At 41.4% G+C, this 13,599-nt stretch overlaps 1 protein-coding gene across 1 annotated transcript in view; it reads left to right on the top strand.

Annotated features, from left to right (window-relative positions):
- adgrd2 (adhesion G protein-coupled receptor D2) overlaps positions 1 to 12,112 on the top strand; it is a 43,431-nt gene extending 31,319 nt beyond the window's left edge. Inside the window, exons 20-25 of the mRNA XM_023397529.2 lie at positions 6,594 to 6,635; positions 6,747 to 6,800; positions 6,907 to 7,054; positions 8,555 to 8,613; positions 8,713 to 8,743; positions 11,245 to 12,112. Of these exons, the coding sequence (XP_023253297.1) occupies positions 6,594 to 6,635; positions 6,747 to 6,800; positions 6,907 to 7,054; positions 8,555 to 8,613; positions 8,713 to 8,743; positions 11,245 to 11,252 (342 nt within the window). The 3' untranslated portion in view covers positions 11,253 to 12,112. The remainder of the gene's footprint in view (positions 1 to 6,593; positions 6,636 to 6,746; positions 6,801 to 6,906; positions 7,055 to 8,554; positions 8,614 to 8,712; positions 8,744 to 11,244) is intronic.
- Positions 12,113 to 13,599: the final 1,487 nt, after the last annotated feature.

The raw sequence follows: 13,599 nt of genomic DNA, 5'->3' as shown, positions 1-13,599 counted from the left end.
GGATGATGTAGTTTAAGTTGCTAAACATGAAAAAGATCTGCAGACTGTTGAACATACACAAATATGATAGATAGATAGATAGATAGATAGATAGATAGATAGATAGATAGATAGATAGATAGATAGATAGATAGATACTTTATTTATAACCTAGGGGAAATTCATTAGCTCATTGTTGATAATAATAATAATAATAATAACAGTTGATAATAAATAAACAATAATAATTAGATTAGTCCACTTCCTTTGGCTGAGGTGTTGTAGAGCCTGATGGCAGTGGGAACAAAGGATCTCCTGAACCTCTCTGTTCTGCAGCGCAGTGAGATGAGATGTTTGCTGCAGCTGTAGCTGCTTCTCTGTCCTGCCAGAATGTTGTGTAGAGGATGGTTGGTATCGTCCAAGATGGCCTCCATCTTACATTGCATGCATCTCTCCACAACAGTCCTGAGTGAGTCCAGACTCCTGCCAAGCACAGACCCAGCCTTTCTGACCGGCTTGTCCAGTCTCTTTGTGTTCATGTCTGACATGCTGCAGCATAAAAAAGTACACTGACTACCATTGACTGATAAAACATGTGCAGCATTTCACTGCAGACGTCAAAGGACCTGAGCTTCCTGAGGAAAAAGAGCCGGCTCTGCCCCTTCAGGCCTCCGTGTTCAGGGACCAGTCCAGTTTACTGTCCAGGTGCACACCTAGGTATTTATAAGTGTGAAGCACCTCAATGTCCTTCCCTTGAATGTTGACATCTCCTTGGTCTTGTAAAGGACAGGAGACTTGACCCCAGTGTGGAGGGAGGTGCAGCTGCAGTGTCAGGTTGTGGAGGAGATGCTGTAGGAGAAGCTGCAGCTGAAGCAGTGGGAGAGAGAACAGGTGAGGCTGTGTCACACCTGTTGTAGAACAGGTTGAACTCATTGGCCTTGTCCACATCACCTGATGTTGCCTGGCTGTTCTTCTCTTTATAGCCAGTGATGGTCCTCATCCCCTTCAACACCTCTCTGGTGTTGTTGTGCTGCAGCTTCCTCTCTACTTTTTGTAGTTGTCCTTCGCCTGCTTTAATCTCCTCTTCAGCTCATGTTGCAAACACCTGAGCTTCTCCCTGTCTCCATCCCTGCAGGCCTCCTTTTTCTGCTTGAGGAGGGTCTTGATGTTACTGGTGATCCAGGGTTTGATGTTTGGAAAGCAGTGTACAGTTTTTGCTGGTATTACAGTGTCCATACAGAAGTTAATGTAGTCTGTGGTACATTCAACCATTCTATCAAGGTCAGGGTCCTTGCTTTTATAATTTCCCTGTAACTCCAACAGGACATTCCAATCTGTGCACTCAAAAGTCTTTTAGAGACTCACTGGCCTGCGGGTCCAGTTCTTGAATGAGCGGGTGGTTGCAGCCTGCCTCAGTACACGGGGCTTTTAGGAAGGCTGAAGAAAAAACTGATTTTGATCTGATCTGCCAAGTGGTGGTAGAGCTGAAGCAGTGTAGGCCTCCTTGACATTTGCATACAACAGATCAGAAGTGCCTTATTTTCCCTTGTGGGACAGTGACAGTCATACTGAGTGAAGCCAATCAAGTGAAAGGTGAGAGTAACATGGTTAAAATCCCCAGATATTGCTATGAATGCATCAGGGTGCTGGGTCTGTACTCACACAACAGTCTTGTGATGACATCACACGCGACTGCAGGCTCTGCTCGTGGTTGAATGTAAACAACAATGACAACGATGTGTGAGAACTCCCTCGGTACATGGCACGGTCTAAAACCAACTGCCAACAGTTCAGCCAACAGCAGATCTTCTCCTTCACTGTGATAGGACCGGGGTTGCACCATCTATTTTTCACAAGCAGAACCAGTCCTCCACCTTTATTCTTTCCACTTGCTCTGGTGTCTCTGTCCGCTCGTACTGCAGTGAAGCCGGGTAAATCCACAGTGGTCGGAGTGTTGTCGTTTAACCAGGTCTCCGTGAAACACATGAGACTACACTCACGATATGCTCGCTGGTTCTTCACAAGTGCTTCCAGAAATAATATATTAAACCTGTTAGAAATTGGAACAATTTCATATATTGTTAGCCCATACAAATATGAATTGTATGTTTTATATTGTAAACATTAACACACATATATAAATAAAATATACTGTATATCATTAACATACATGGTCACAACATGTTATACCATATAAAAATGTTACTATTTCATATATTTATGTATTTATATTTCATGTATTTCATTTATGTTCTAAATGTATATCTTTATATATCAAGAAGATGTATATCTGGACTTAACTAATCTGGGATTCAATACTGATACACAGCTCCATAATTCATGTGTGTGTCCTGTGTTTCTGGTGTTTGCAGTTTATGTGAACATACAAGTTGTAATACGGAACATCATAGAGCTGATTGACTTTTGCTTGCGAGTCTGTAAATGAACTTCAGTTGTGGTCAGTAGTGGAGATGTTGGATGGGAACCTCCAGACAGAAACAGACCTGTGAGCACGTCTGACCGGAGACTCAGTAAAAAGATATTTATTGAAATCCTTGTTTTATTTGAGCAGTTTGTCAATTTTTCTTCAGGACAGGCGAATGTGTGACATCCAGGAGATCAGGAGTAAAATGTTTCTGATATATTATATGGAGGAAAATGGTCTGTTGATACAAAAACCTTGTGTGAAGTCTAATTTAAACAAAAGACAAAGATCAATATGTGCACAATCAATCAATATGTGTTACATTCAGGGTCACTAACAGTAACCCTAGAGGTTTAATGTCCCTCCAGAGGACGGACCGTGTTTGTTGTGTGAGACACAAGGGCATGAGAGGCATCCTCTTGTAAAATGTCCTCTATTTATGTTCATTTCTTTGAGAGAGATGGCAGAATATTTTATTTAAGACCAACCTGTATAAAATCCTGTAATTCTTTAATGAAATCACATTTTTTGGTGTTTCATAAACATATTAGGGTTTTTGATTTTGTGCACATGACAGGAAAATAAAATAAAACATAAAAATGTATGAGATGGAGACAGGACCAGGAGGAAACTAATGTTGAAATAGTGTTGGCACACCAATGGAAAACAGACTGGTTTAATGGTTTATTCATTTGAAGTTAAAATGTTGAAATGTTTAGAAAGTAAACAGTCACTCATTTACTAATTTCAAATATTTAAAAATAATTTGTTAAGCTTGCATGTGCACGTTCTATTGACCGACCACCACTGTCTGTAAGACTGAATTATTTGGTCAGTGGGATATTTCAGATTTCAGACATATTGTAATGTTGTGCAGTCTACAGAGTGTGATTGTCTGTCAGTAGCTGTTTACATGCACATAATTATGAGATTATAAATTATCATCAATAAAAGAATTGCTGTTTATTTATCACCATGTTTGATTACAATTCAGTGACTGGTAAACTGAAGCCTGTGTCTGCTGCAGCTTCAGCACAATGGGAAACAACAGTTTTAAATATCCAGAGAAACACACAACAGTTGCTCAACAGTCAATTAAATTAAATTTTCTGTAGCTCAGAGAGCTTCTCTAAACATCCAGTGAAACTCAGACAGAGTCACAGTTGGATCAATGTGTCCTTGAATAACGGTCCCTGTTTTTGACTGTGATTACACTTTCTCTAATTGTGAACACAATTGCCCAAACACAAAGAACACAGTATCTCCTGTGGCTCCACCTCCACTCACATCACTGCCTTAATCATATCATACACATAAACATGGCCGCTGCATCTATCTGCTCCCAAACAGCAGAGAGAGCAAACAACAGCAGCAAGAACCCAGCAGCTTATCTGCTGTTCTACCCAATAAGCAACTCCCTCTTACTCTGTCATGTCCTGGTTTTGTACATTGTCATCTTTGTGTACCTGTTGTGTGTAGTGTGAAAATTTTGAACCAACCCTTAATCACAGAGGGAGGTGATCAGAAAACATTCATGGTTTGGAAGGCACTGACAAATGATCAAGATTGGGACACCAGATCATAAAGGCCCATATCCCTGGCTCCTCCAGTCTGCGTGTTGAAGTGTCATTGGGCAAGACAGTGAACCCTACATTGCCTCTGATGGATGTTCCACCAGTGTATGAGTGAAGTGCAGAAGCCCTGTATGAGTTGAAAAAAAACCTGTATGAATGTGTGTGAATGGGTGAATGTGGCTTGTAGTGTGAAGCACTTTGACAGGTTGATAAGACTGGAAACATGCTATAAAAGTGCAGTCCAGCCGTCAGGAGTTCTGGAACTTTGTGATGTCACAACAAAGCAGTCACCATGCCCCGCGCACCTGGACCCACCATCCAACCTTGCAGGATTTGGTTTCTCTACCTGAAATCTGCTATATTTGTATTGGATCACTCAGAAAACAGTCAGCCAATCAGTCATCAAATATATCTTCTTATGAATCAACACTTCAAATAAAACACCAGAAATGTGTAGAATATAGAGCTTTAACCCATTAAGAAGTAAGGCTGCCTCTAAAACCTAAACATTGTTTGAAAACTACCTCCTAAAACCTGAGGGTTTTCTGATTTACTAAGCCTCTGAACTAGATAGATACATGAAATAAAAACCATTTGAGAGCTTAAACCTGTGGGTTTTATTGTAAATTATTGGCTTTGCCTTGGTAATTAGACATAACAAGCATATTTGTCAAAAATGTCAGTACAGTTTCTTTTTTCTAAAGTTTTAGTTTTTTCTAAACTATATATGGATGAAGTAGGGTAAAGAAAAGAATTTACAATAAAAGCCATACTGGGTCTTATTCGCAGGGTAGTGTCTGAATCTTCTAATTCGTTGTCATTGTTGTTTTCATATAGGTAACTGCTCTACTCTACTTCAGCATCTCTCCCCTCACTCAAGCTGTCAGCCATTGTCCGAACCACGACTTTAAAAACCTTTTTGCACCGAAGAAACAAATGAAATACATTTCCCATGATGGATTTCACCTTCCAACATGAACTTCAGCGAATCACAACACATTTCATCAGTCACATGTCCAACCATCCATCCATTTTGTTCCACTTATCCAAGGTGGGGTCACAGTGGCAGCAAGTAAAGTAAAGTAGTCCAGATGTTCCTCTCCCTAGCTATGTTTTCCAGCCACTCCTGTGGGACCCCACCTCCTGCCAAAAACCTCCAGTGGAAGACGAGCTCCTCACCCTATCTCTAAGCCTGAGCCCAGACACCCTGAGGATGAAACATAGTTTCTAGAGCTCATGACCACAGGTGAGGGTCAGAACGAAGATTGAGAGTTTTGCCTTCCAGCTCCGCTCCCTCTTCTCTACAAACCCTGTTTCACTGCTGATGTTACACTGATCCACCTGTCGACCTGCACTTCATCTGACTCTCACTAGTGAACCAGACCCAAAGATGAGCAGATAGGGCAGGAACTCCATCCAAACCCAAAGAGAGTAATCCACTATTTTCTGTGTGTGATGGATGTTGGGTGGTATGCCAGGCCGGGAAGCTGGGTGTGCCGTTCCCTGGCTTCATAGACTAGCTCTGCCATGTGCATCTCATCGGTCTTAATGGGTTAAAGAACAGAACAGAAACAGCAGCTAAAGTTGTCAATGTACTTCAATAGATGTGCTTGTCAGATGGTCACACAGCCTTTGAAATCCCCTCTCTCCAAAATTCTCCAATGTCCACTGCTTCTGAAGCTAACACTATGAATGACCTCCAGGAGACATTGTGAAACTGTGCACCATTACGCCACGATTTAAAGATTATAACACCTCTGTGTAACAGTACGTTTTTCATACTGCCTTCCAGTGTGGTTAGCTGGGAATACCTACAAATACTTGTTCCTTCCTGATGTGATTAGACAACAAATACAAACTTGGTCTTTTCAAGCGTAACCCAGCTGTTCAGATGGCTGACAGTTCAGGTTATTTGATGTGGGGTTGTGTGAGGTCCATATTTTTAGTCGGTGTATTACCTGCAGTAGATTCAGCTCAGCTCCCAGTTTATAGAAAGCAGCAGGAGCACCGGTACAGAATCTGAGGGATGAGCTGCTGTGGGCCGAGTTGGCAGAAAAACCTGTTTTAGCCACTTTGAATATTTTCACCACTTCATCTGCAGTCACACAAACCTTTGTTTGGAACTACAGTTTGTGAACCGTTGAACTACTGCATTAATATGAACAAGCACACCTGAAGTGTGCACTGTATTACTCCACAGCTCAGAAAACTGGGAGCTGATCTGAATCTACTGCAGCTAACACACTGACTATAGATCAGTACCTCACACAACCCCACGTCCAATAACCTGAACTGTCACTTTAAGAACTGTTAGAGCTGGTACCACTCTAGTGGAGCACAGATTCAATCTGGATTCAGTTCAAATGAGATCTGAGCGCCACACCCTGATGAATCCAACTGAAGTTTGTGCCAGAAGGGAGTAGAAACCCACACAGATGGAGAGCATGAGGAGCTATTTAGCAATTCTCTATCTGATGGTCAAGAGAAAAGAATTGTTTGCCTGGGACAACAGAATGGAGCACTGAATGGATTTGATCATGATCCATATTGCCAGTATGAATTAAGTTTATTCTCTCTCACATGTCTTTTCTAACATGTCCCTCTCCTCTCTGCAGGGCCTGTACATCTTCTTGGTGTACGCTGTTTACAACAGTGAGGTAAGAAGGCATTCAGTCCATTGTCGCCGCTGTGGCAGAACTTCAGAATGTATCTTTGTGCAGCATGTGAGGCTGCCAAACCAGTGGGTGTAAACGCTGCTTCTCATTTAGGTGAGGAATGCCATAAAGAGGATCAAAGAGAAGAGAAAGGCCTTGTCTTTCACGGTGAGTGAGTAAGAAACAACAACCTTTTTATACATTTCAGGAAAGTAGTAATACACATATTATACTTGACGACCTCACAGCACTTCTGATTGGGATTTACTTTCAGAACTGTTCCCAGCCAACCAGCTTCCTGCCTTCCCAAAGGGCCCCAATGACCTCCTGGTGCCGCAGTCCACCCACCCCCTCCAGCCCTGAGACCAGTGACACCTCTGGACCCCCCAGCTGCACCTCCACGTCCCTGGTCATCAAGAATGGTAGGCTGCCTGACCTAAGGCTGGTGTGTGTGTTCTGAGGCTCAGGGGTTTTTTTAGGCTCTCTCTTGTCCAGTATTTACAAAAGACATAGTATAAATAAAGATGGCTGTAGCCTCTGTGACCTCACCCACAGGTTTCTTTTTTTCTGTTTATTAGCTCTTATTTTTTCCTCATTAAATCAGTCACATTGAACTGCTCTATGGTGTTGAGCAAAATACTGTGTAATACTTTTTATTAACTGGTGTTATTAACAATAATAACAACAAGCTTCTGACTTCTTTTACTGGGACAACATGTCAGTCTTAGCTCCAACATCCAACTTCCAGGGTAAATGTTGGTCACAGCATTGGTTGATGAGAAGAGTCGACTGGGATTTGATTGGTCAGTTGGTCACAGGAAAAATAAAAATCCAACTCCACAGGAAGTGGCAACACTCAGTTAGTCAGTCAGTCAGTCATTCAGTCACTCAGTTAGTCAGTCACTCAGTCACTCAGTCAGTCATTGTTTACACAGCTGGTGCCTGTGGTTATTATTGGGCGCCCAGAGACAGACTATCTTTGTTATTTAGTCTCTCACACAGAGCACAGCCTCTGTCTGGATCCACAATAGTTTAGTCTTTATTTACTTCAACTTCAGAATGTCACAGACTTTTATTAGAGGCAGGTCTAACTCTTTCTGTTTGACATGTAAAGTTGGTCATAGTTGGTGACTTCTCTCTCTCCCTCCCTCTCTCCTGCTCGCTGTGTCTTGTGTGTAGTTTATTTGCTGTAATGGAGGCGAGGCTCAATGTATTGGAAGTGCTCCTCCTCTTCCTTGCAGTTCCCAAGCAGCTGGGAAACCAGAGCGGCTCAGCACCATATGGCTCGGCACTCTGCTGACCAGTGGTGCAAATATCATCTTCAGTCAGTCAAGTCAGTCAGTGACATTCATGATGGCTGTTGCGGTGCAGCCAAACATTAAAAATATCAGGGAAATAATCATATACAGGACCAGTTTCATATTCAGTTCTACAGAGTCAGACTCTCTATGTGCAGATGTGGGGATATGAATGAGAAAGTGTCCATATTATTTTGGCAACTGACAGGATAAGATGAAACTTTGTTTGAGGATCAACAAAACACATAATTTCCAAACAGGAAACTGCTGTTCATTTCCCTTTTATAATTGTTACCATGACGACGATGCTCCAATTGGTCGTATCAGAGGATGAAGACCAAACGACCTGTGTGCTCAGGTTGGAGAAGACGAAGTGACTTATGGTCGTCTGACACGAGGCTGATGATTAAATCAAGGAAAATCTGCATAAAGAAAGAACCAAAAGATTTAATTCTGAGAATTCTCATAATGTTCTTTTGTCGTTCATATTGTTTGCATTTTGTGTCTCTGTGATTTCTTTGTATTTTGCTTTGTGTTACTTCTCTATATTTGTCCTTGCATAAACAAATGTGTTGGTCCTGAATGACGACTTTAAATACAAATCAGTATTTTTCTGTCTTTCAGAGAGTTTCAGAAAAGAGAGTTTTGTGAGTTTCTCTTTGAAACAAGCATCAGGAAACCAAGTAAGTAGCATGTCTGCATTGTCACTGCACAATGTGTTGTCATTTATCACACTGATTGAATTTGATTGAACGTTTGATGTGTCTTTTTCATTTCAACAGGTGGTCCAGCTGACTGGGTTCAAACCATCAGGTACAGTGCTAACATCACTGGATACTGGTCTTCAAGTTCTTTGATTTGCATTTGCTCAAATTAAATAAAAATGAATTAGAATCAGGTTGTTTCCTCCACCAGTGTCAGGAAACATGGTCACAGTCCACACCTTCCTGAGTTACAGTGTTGAACAATAACCAGATGTATGTTTACAGAACATTATGATGTCACAGTGAAGTTGAGCTTTGACCTTTTGGATATAAAATCACTTATAAAATCACTTATAAAATCACTTAATTTTATCCTTATAGACATTTGTGTTAAATTGTGTCATAATTAGTGGATGAATTTGTGAGTTATGGTCAAAAACGTGTTTTATGAGGTCACCATGACTTTAACCTTTGACCCCCAAAATCTAATCTGTTGATCCTTGAGTTCAATGTTAAAGTGCCCCGGCACTGATGAATAAAAATAGAAAACTAGACCAGGAGACAAGAAAGCTACAGTAAGTGATAAAGAGTTTAATGATGGTGAAAGATTCTGGTGTCTGCAGTTAGCAGCGTTAGCTGTGTTAGCGGCATGGAACGCAGCGACCTTGTTTTTATCAAAGTGTGTGAACTGTGTCTTATGCACAGGTATTGGTGCAGACAGTTAATGGTGAAGTGGTGTGATTGTGTTATGTGAGTTGCTGTTTTGTCTGCTCAGAACAATAGTGATTGAAATGTAGAGAAACAGCAGCAGTGGTCCTTCACAAACCTGCTTCACTTCAGACCTGCTGACATCACCAGGAGCCTGACGTTCATCCTGTCACCAAACCACTTCTCAGCTGACGTCACCGTCACAGGAAAATCTCTGACGTTCAGATAAAATTAAACATGTTTAATATTATCAGAACATTTCAGGTTTTCAGTCTTGGCTCCTGCAGATAGTGACATTCAATGACCTGAACACTGACGACTTCTCCAGCAGCAAACCGAGTTGCAGCCCGAACCCACTGCCGGTTGCTCTGTCTCTCTACATAGGGTTTACAGGTTACTGAATGTTGGATTTCTCTTCATTTTGAATTTATTTATTTATTTTTGACAGTAAACGTGACTAAAATGTCTCCACATGCAGCTGCTAAAATGGTTAAAAATATATCTATATTTTTTTATGTTGAGAGGCCGAATCTCTAGATCACGTGGTGCAGCCGTGAGGCGAGAGACGCTCAGGTCATGCAGACAGTGTTGCTCTAAACTGATAACATGGTGCCAAAATGAAACACAAGACATTCCATGTGTTCCTGACTTTAATTAAATGCATCAGGGAGGCAAGGGTAATTGGACATGAGGAAAATAATTTCAAAGTAAAACAGGAAACACAGTCATTTAAGGCCAGAGACCCCCCCCCCCCCGTTGGCTGCTCCACACTGAAGGAGGTGTTTGACCTTGTGATGGTGACAAAGTCAGGAGGCGGCACTGATCTCTCACTGCTGCCACTGCTAATCAATCCATCCTGACATTTCTGACATTTCATCTCTGAAATAAGCTCGTCAGAGCCGTTGCCTGTGCACCTATACTTCCTGTATGTTTCACAGCCCAGCATCCACCTGTGGCCTGTGTACCTTCAACCATTCCACCCGCTTCCTCTTTGTCTGCCTTTAAATCACTCCACATATAGAGCATTTTAAAACAACCTTGAGGATGAAATAAAAAAGAAAAATAAGTATTTGCATTTATGCTCATTGAGATTCCTCATTTAAGTCGGCTGAATGAAGCGACTGAGATGTTTGAGTTTATGTTAATGTTATTGGTGGTAGAAGTGTTTGTGCTGCTGCTGGTGTTCTCATGTGGAATGATGGTCGAGTACTTTTATGTTTTTAATTTTCACTTAAGGAGAAAACAGAATAGTTGTCATTTTTTTAAAGGTTCTTGGTATTTGTAGGAAACATGGTCTGTTAATGGCTTCAGTCTGAACAATATAAGCTTGTGCACAGTGTGTAGGGTGTGAAGAGCAGCCACTGACACACAGCAGATATAAGGCAGAGACAGCAGGAGAGCTTTTCCTTTTTCTCAGATTCTCTTCATTTACCTGCAGCATTAGGCCTGTGTGAAAACCCGACCCCGTGTCTTTTGTTGATTTGAATGTGCAGCGGGCACAACAGATGGTCCCCATATCTGCTGAGGGTTAAGTCACTGTCACTGGCTCTCAATTGCGCGGCAGTGTGGAGAAGGAAGTTTGTAATAGCTTCATTAAATGTTTGGCCCTGTGTGAGGAACGCCTGATGGATGGTATTCTGAGTGCTGCTGGGTGTTCATTGTTGACCGCCAAGACAAAGGACAAGTTCATTCCCTTAATCAGGAACGGACAGCGGCAGCTATTCACGCTGTCGGCCATTAACCACTCCAACACCTGCTCTCTCTCACTCTGCTTTTCATTTCCCTCCCTTCTTGTTTTCTCCTTTGTACACAAACACACTCTCACTCCTGTGATGCAAAAACACATTAAATGTCAGATTAATCGGAGTCGTAGCTAATGCCTTTCGCTTTATTTCACCGCAGGTTGTTGAACTGCAAATGGAGTGGATCCTGATACTTGGTTACACACACACACACACACACACACACACACACACACACACACACACACACACAGATCCCACCTGAGGAAGAGCTGGGAGGGAGAATGTGGGAGAAGATGAGCGTGGAGGGAAGATGGAGCAGCGAGCTCCGCCTCTCTTGACACTGGCACCGTTGTGTTCTGAGCTCAGATCAACACTGTTGCCTTGACTGACTTTAGCTTCCTGTTTCAGAGGCTAAAGCTAAAGACGAGACACTTTCCTGTGTCGCAGCAACACCAAACATCCTGGTTACTGCATGACTGGAGCTTGTTCAGTAAAGTAGATATACTTCATGAAAACTCTATTCTTATAATTTTCATCTTTTAATCAGGACATATTCACTCCGCTGTTCTGGGGTGGAGGCACAAAACTCAGCATCAGCTGTCTGAAAACTTCACTTAATAAAACTAAACCAGTGTATCTGCATGACTACATGCACATGTATTCAGTATTATTCTTTTTTTACTTTTATTTAGATATTACTGGCTTTACTGCACCATGCAGTTTCTGACAGTTTCTGACACCAAACACAGAAGCAACAGTTTAATTTCCATAAAATTACATGAATTAAAATGATGTAATGTCTCCTTGTTGTTGTGTCCTCATGTTTAGTGTAAATAGTGATTCAAGTCTGTGGTCCATGGCATGTTGTTTCATTGTTACCTGACATTTTCAGCGTTGACCACCAGGTTTAAGTGTCTTACTGTAAAATGATGATCACATGATGAGAGAAGGCACAGAGCCATGTGTGATACTGTGAATGTCTCACACATACGTTTGCATTAAACCTCCCATTTTGTATAAATGTACATTTCCATGTGTTTTTTGATTATAAACAAAGATTTGGTGCTATGTGTTTAAGTACCGGAGTGCACCCATGGTGGTGGGGGGGTTTAAAATATAAAGCTTTTTATGTATGTATAGGGTTGTTGTTTCTTTTGCGAAATGACCCCCCACACACACACACACACACACCACACACACACACAAACGCAATTTCCGTCTTATGAACAGTTTCATCAGTGAATGATGAATGAAAGGATGTTTTCTGTCTTTTCATCTTTAATAATTAACGATGTAACTGACTGAGCAGTTCAGAGGCTGCCGGCAGCTACTGGACAGTGTTAAAGGGTTAGTTGTGAATATTAGACGTAGGGTTGTGTGAAAGTACTCATCAATAGTCGGTATATTACCTGCAGTAGATTCTGCTCAGCATGCTCCCAGTTAGTAAAGCCGACTGGCAACACCCCTCAGAGTGGCAGACTGATGTGCTGTGCCCACCGAAACAACCCAACATCTGTTTAAATGTAACTTCATGTAGAATATTTTCACTGTGATTCACTCGGATGACCTGTGACTGCAGCGTATTATAGTGCCTCTGCATAGGAATACGGTACAGGGGTTGAAAAATGTAGAAAACAAAGGAAAGTGCTGTTTTCACGGGAGGATAAAAAGCTGAAAATATTCTACATAAAGCTACATTTAAACAGATGTTGGATTGTTTCTAAAGTGACAGCTCATCGCTCCGCCACTCTGCTGGTTGGAATCCTAACTTGATGAACACAATGTACTGCAGGTAATTTACCGACTATATATGTTTACCTCACACAACCCCACGTCAAAGGACCACAACTTTAAAGTCCGTTTAAGGTATGTTTTCTTGTGTCTAACTCAATGCATGATTGATGTTTGTAAATCAATCAATACACCTTAAATGTCAATATGACAACTTTGACTATTTGATTAGTTTTTATCAGCTCTCTACATGATAGACTGTTTAGTGATGATAAGATCTTCAAGCTCGTAAAATGTAGATAAATATCAACAGTATTATGTGAAGTGTAGATATTTTATTTGATTCATTCTGGCAGCTCTATATCTGTGATTATAGATCAGGTCTAGGTTTTGTATTAATACTGTGACAGTATCAAAACCTCAGTCCACAGAGAAATGCACACAGCCTGTATTCAGAAACTGAGCCTTAAAACTTCCTCTTCTCCTGTGTTTTATTTGAAGATAGATAGATAGATAGATAGATAGATAATTTATGTATCCCCTAGGGTAAATTCATAATTGTAGTGTTGATCCATGACAGGATATATTTGTGGTTTTAAGAACCAAAAACCATCTCAGTGTAGTTTTACATCTCCTCTCTCAGGCTTCTGTCTGGAGCTCTAGTAACAGCAGGTCAGTGAGCCAATCAGAAGAGAGGAGGCTCTGAGCCTCTCTTCAGTTGCTGCTTTGTTGCGACATCACAAAGTTCCAGAAGTCCTGACGGCTGGTTTTAAGGCTCAGT

The sequence above is a fragment of the Seriola lalandi genome, unplaced genomic scaffold (genome assembly GCF_002814215.2).
Source record: "Seriola lalandi dorsalis isolate HSWRI2012SDOR001 ecotype SW California unplaced genomic scaffold, Sedor1 jcf7180002054883, whole genome shotgun sequence".
NCBI classification, from domain to species: Eukaryota; Metazoa; Chordata; class Actinopteri; order Carangiformes; family Carangidae; genus Seriola; species Seriola lalandi.
The sequence above is the reverse complement of the archived record's forward strand: the minus strand, read 5'-3'. Positions and strand labels throughout refer to the sequence as shown.